This window comes from Frankliniella occidentalis, unplaced genomic scaffold (genome assembly GCF_000697945.3).
Source record: "Frankliniella occidentalis isolate FOCC.00 unplaced genomic scaffold, Focc_3.1 Scaffold87, whole genome shotgun sequence".
NCBI lineage: Eukaryota > Metazoa > Arthropoda > Insecta > Thysanoptera > Thripidae > Frankliniella > Frankliniella occidentalis.
In genome coordinates, this window is record NW_026267216.1 from 481,931 (window position 1) to 485,396 (window position 3,466).

Here is a 3,466-nt window from a genome sequence, read left to right on the forward strand (position 1 = left end):
AGTGGACCCGCCGCCGTCCGTTAAGCCCCGCGAAAAGGCGCGCATTGGTTCCGTTCCTTCCCGTGCCGACCGAGGGAACGACCATAAACCAAGCGTCGGCCATGTGTGTGACCATAGCGTGAGGAGAGAGAGGGAGAGGGGGAGAGGAGAGGAGGGTGACCTTGGCCACGCCGCGGCTCAACGCACGCCGCAGGGTGATAGGCTGGCCGAGCGAGAGGGGGAGAGGAGAGGAAGGTGACCTTGGCCACGCCGCGGCTCAACGCACGCCGCAGGGTGATAGGGTGGCGTAGGGTGGGCCCGAGGCAAGGGTTTGCCACGGGTCCAGCAACCTGTGCGAGTTACGCCCCTTCCTTATCACACTTTCTCCGCTCCGCCACGGCCGTGTGGCCGCGCGTCCGGCCGGGCCGCGGGCCGGGCTCACACTCTCACACAGAGCTATCGGCTGGCCGTCGTGGCGCGACAGACCCGCGACGCGACTCGCTTTGACCAAAGCCACTTGCACTTTCACTGTCTCTGTGCGAGGCGAGCGGCAGGTCCTTATCAGTGTGTCCACAAGCGGCCTCCGGGGACACAATGGCGTGTCGCAATGCTCGACGCACAGCCACCGGAAGCTTCACCAACGAACCGGAGAGAGTCATATTTTCAGGCCGAGCATCTTTGGGAGTGGAGCTGTGCTCCCACATAATTTGGCTCTTGGCATTTTCCATTTTCCATATGCCGAACCAAAACTGTGAGAAATTTCATGACTTTCCACCGCTTTCCACACACGTCCATGAAACTTTATAACACCAAAACTTGTGCGTCATCTACATTCGCTACACATCCGAATTTCCATGAAAATATATTTCTCCCTGATGTTCCAGGATTTTCAAACTTTGTGGGAACCGTGTGCTCCGTTTTTTATTGCAAACATCGGCGAGCGGCAGTGGAAGGAGTGGGTCCCTGTCTGCGCCCGACGGTCTGATGCGTCCCCGACCTCCGCTAAAAGAGGCCCCGGAGGGGTTGGTTGGTGGGCGATAGAAGAGGGGGGTGGGGGTGGAGGGAGGGGGAGGGAGCGGATGGAAAGCGTGGGGAAGGGGTAGGCATGCTCGGGGGCAGCCACGTGATGCTGCGTCCCAAGGCCGTGGTGTGGAGAGGAGGGGGGGGGGGCGCTCCAGCTAGGGGATGCGAGGCTCCCGCCGGGGGGTCACTGCGACGCACTGGCGCCGACCCGAAAAAGCTATTTGGCCACGAGGGTCACGATTCACTGCTGCGCAATATACGGCAGCAGCAGCACGGGGCCTGCCACAGAGGCGCCCAGCGCTCTCCATGGAGCGCCGCGTCCAGCCTGCTTATCGTGTAGTGCAGCAGATAAGCCGGGGGCGCGCAGACGCACGTCCAGCAGGTAAATGATTATCTCCGGACAACAGCGCAACCGGCGCAGGCGCACGCCGTGTGAATGCAGCGCCAACACTTTTCCATATCTGTCTATCACTCACGCCTCACTCCATATCGGTATCCGGCGCACCGGCCCGCCCGGCCCGCCCTTACGCTTGCCAGACCATAGCATCGGGCTGGGCGGATCTCAATTACGTATCTCCGCGTATCTCAGATAAGAGCGCTAATAACTTTAGGAGGACTTTTTTTTCCATTTCCCGTGCGCGTTTCCAAGGAGAAGTACACGCTAAACCTTTATGCGTTTCGTTGTGCATAAGCATGCAAAATTTTATACAGCCACAAATTGTATGCATAATTATGTTCAAATTGTGCATGATTATGTACAAACTGTTCAAAGTTATGCATAAAATTATGCACAATATTAGGGCTGTATGCAATTTTGCATGTTCATAACACAATGCATAAGGGTTAAGCGTGTATGTTATTACACAAAGAACGAAAATATTCTTTTTATGACCAATGGTCTACACCAACAACTGCATAACAGTTTGCTATTCGTTGGTCTAGAAGTAAAAAGTTCTACAGTTACAACTGGCAAACGTTCAGTTTCAACTGGCAAACTACTACACACTAAGATTAGCAGAATATTTTATCAGCAATAAGGCCAACCTTATCAGTTTCGTTGTTCCTCATCCCAAAAATGTTTGCTTTCCTACAACTTTTGTGGGCTATAAAATTTCAGCGCGGAGGCGAGTTGTTCCTTAGGATATATCAAGCGAACACGCCAGCAACGAAGGTACTTTCCTCGCATAGGTTTTCAAGAAACGAACCCAGGAAGGAATGGAGACTCCCCCACCCCCTCCCCCATGGCAGGAAAAGGGCGGTAGGGCTAGAGCCGTCGCCACATACGCTACGCAGTGCTTTAATTGTCCTGCCACCTCTGAAGGTGACCCGCGGGACGCGTGGGTGCGAGAGAGACGGCAGTAAGACGCGGAAGGAGGCCCAGCAGGGCGGCAGGGCCCACAGGGCCCGTGAGCGTATTACTGGAATGGAGTGGCGGCGCGGCAGTCACGGCCCACAGCAGTGCCGTAGCGTAGCACCCCGAGGGCGTTACGTATGCGGGCAAAGCGGCACAACAGTGGCAGCGACACTGCTAAAAGGTCTGTTCCGTTTCGCCATGCCGCGAGCGCCGGCGGCAGCGCTTTGGCCGAGGAGGAAATTACTGCGCGAAATACCCCTACGTGCGCGCGCCGTGCGGTGCAAGGGCTTTGTCCCATGACGAACGATTCGTCAGCCTTGTAGACCTGCGAGGTATTTCCTCGCAGTACAATCATTCGCAAGGTTCCCCGGGTTTAGCGTTTGGCCTCCTTACCATCTTGAGCGTCTCCTCGGGCCGCAGCAGGTAGAACATGGACTGCAGGTGCTGCTGGATGTCGCACCGGGCGGCGCGGTCCGTGCGGGTGAGGCGGTCATGGCAGGGCAGCACCAGCGCCGCGCCCTTGCCCGCGAAGTAGCACTCGGACAAGCTGCAAACACAACAACGACGGCGTTAAATACAGCAATTATTGAGGAGCAGCATCTTCTTCTTTATCGTCTATTACTTAATTACCACTATTTTGAAAAGAAAATTGACTAGAGACCCTAAAAAGAAAACGTTGAACCCGCGGCTACGGAAAGCTACTGGAAACCTGACCGAAAAACCTTTGCGCCCTTCTGCCTCCTGGAGTCGTCCTGTAATGGTCCTGGAGCCCTCCAGGACCCCTGCAGGTTGTTTATAGAGTGTGCCGCGCAGAGCAATGACGACCACATTCTGGAGGGCCGGGCGGACGGGTTGCCTTACGCAGGCTGGAGCCGCTGGACAGGCCGGCCCGAGTGGAATGTGTCTCCATCTGACGCTCCGCGCTGCTGCCGTATCGTCATGCAGCCCATCGGCAATACCACGCCATCATTACCAACTATTCATTTATTTGATAATGTTGCTTTTTTAAAGCGGTACGACATGCGTTTTTTTGGTTTGAGACATTAACATGTTTCAACAGAAAAATATTTGCACGTCCGGAATAATTATTATTTATGCATGTAGGCGTGG

General features: G+C 55.3%; 1 protein-coding gene across 2 annotated transcripts in view; it reads right to left on the bottom strand.

Annotated features, from left to right (window-relative positions):
- LOC113201941 (protein phosphatase Slingshot) overlaps positions 1-3,466 on the bottom strand; it is a 61,507-nt gene that overhangs the window by 12,959 nt on the left and 45,082 nt on the right. For both annotated transcript variants that reach the window (XM_026415952.2, XM_052269262.1), the window contains exon 3: positions 2,750-2,903. In XM_026415952.2, coding sequence (XP_026271737.1) covers positions 2,750-2,903 — 154 coding nt within the window. The remainder of the gene's footprint in view (positions 1-2,749; positions 2,904-3,466) is intronic.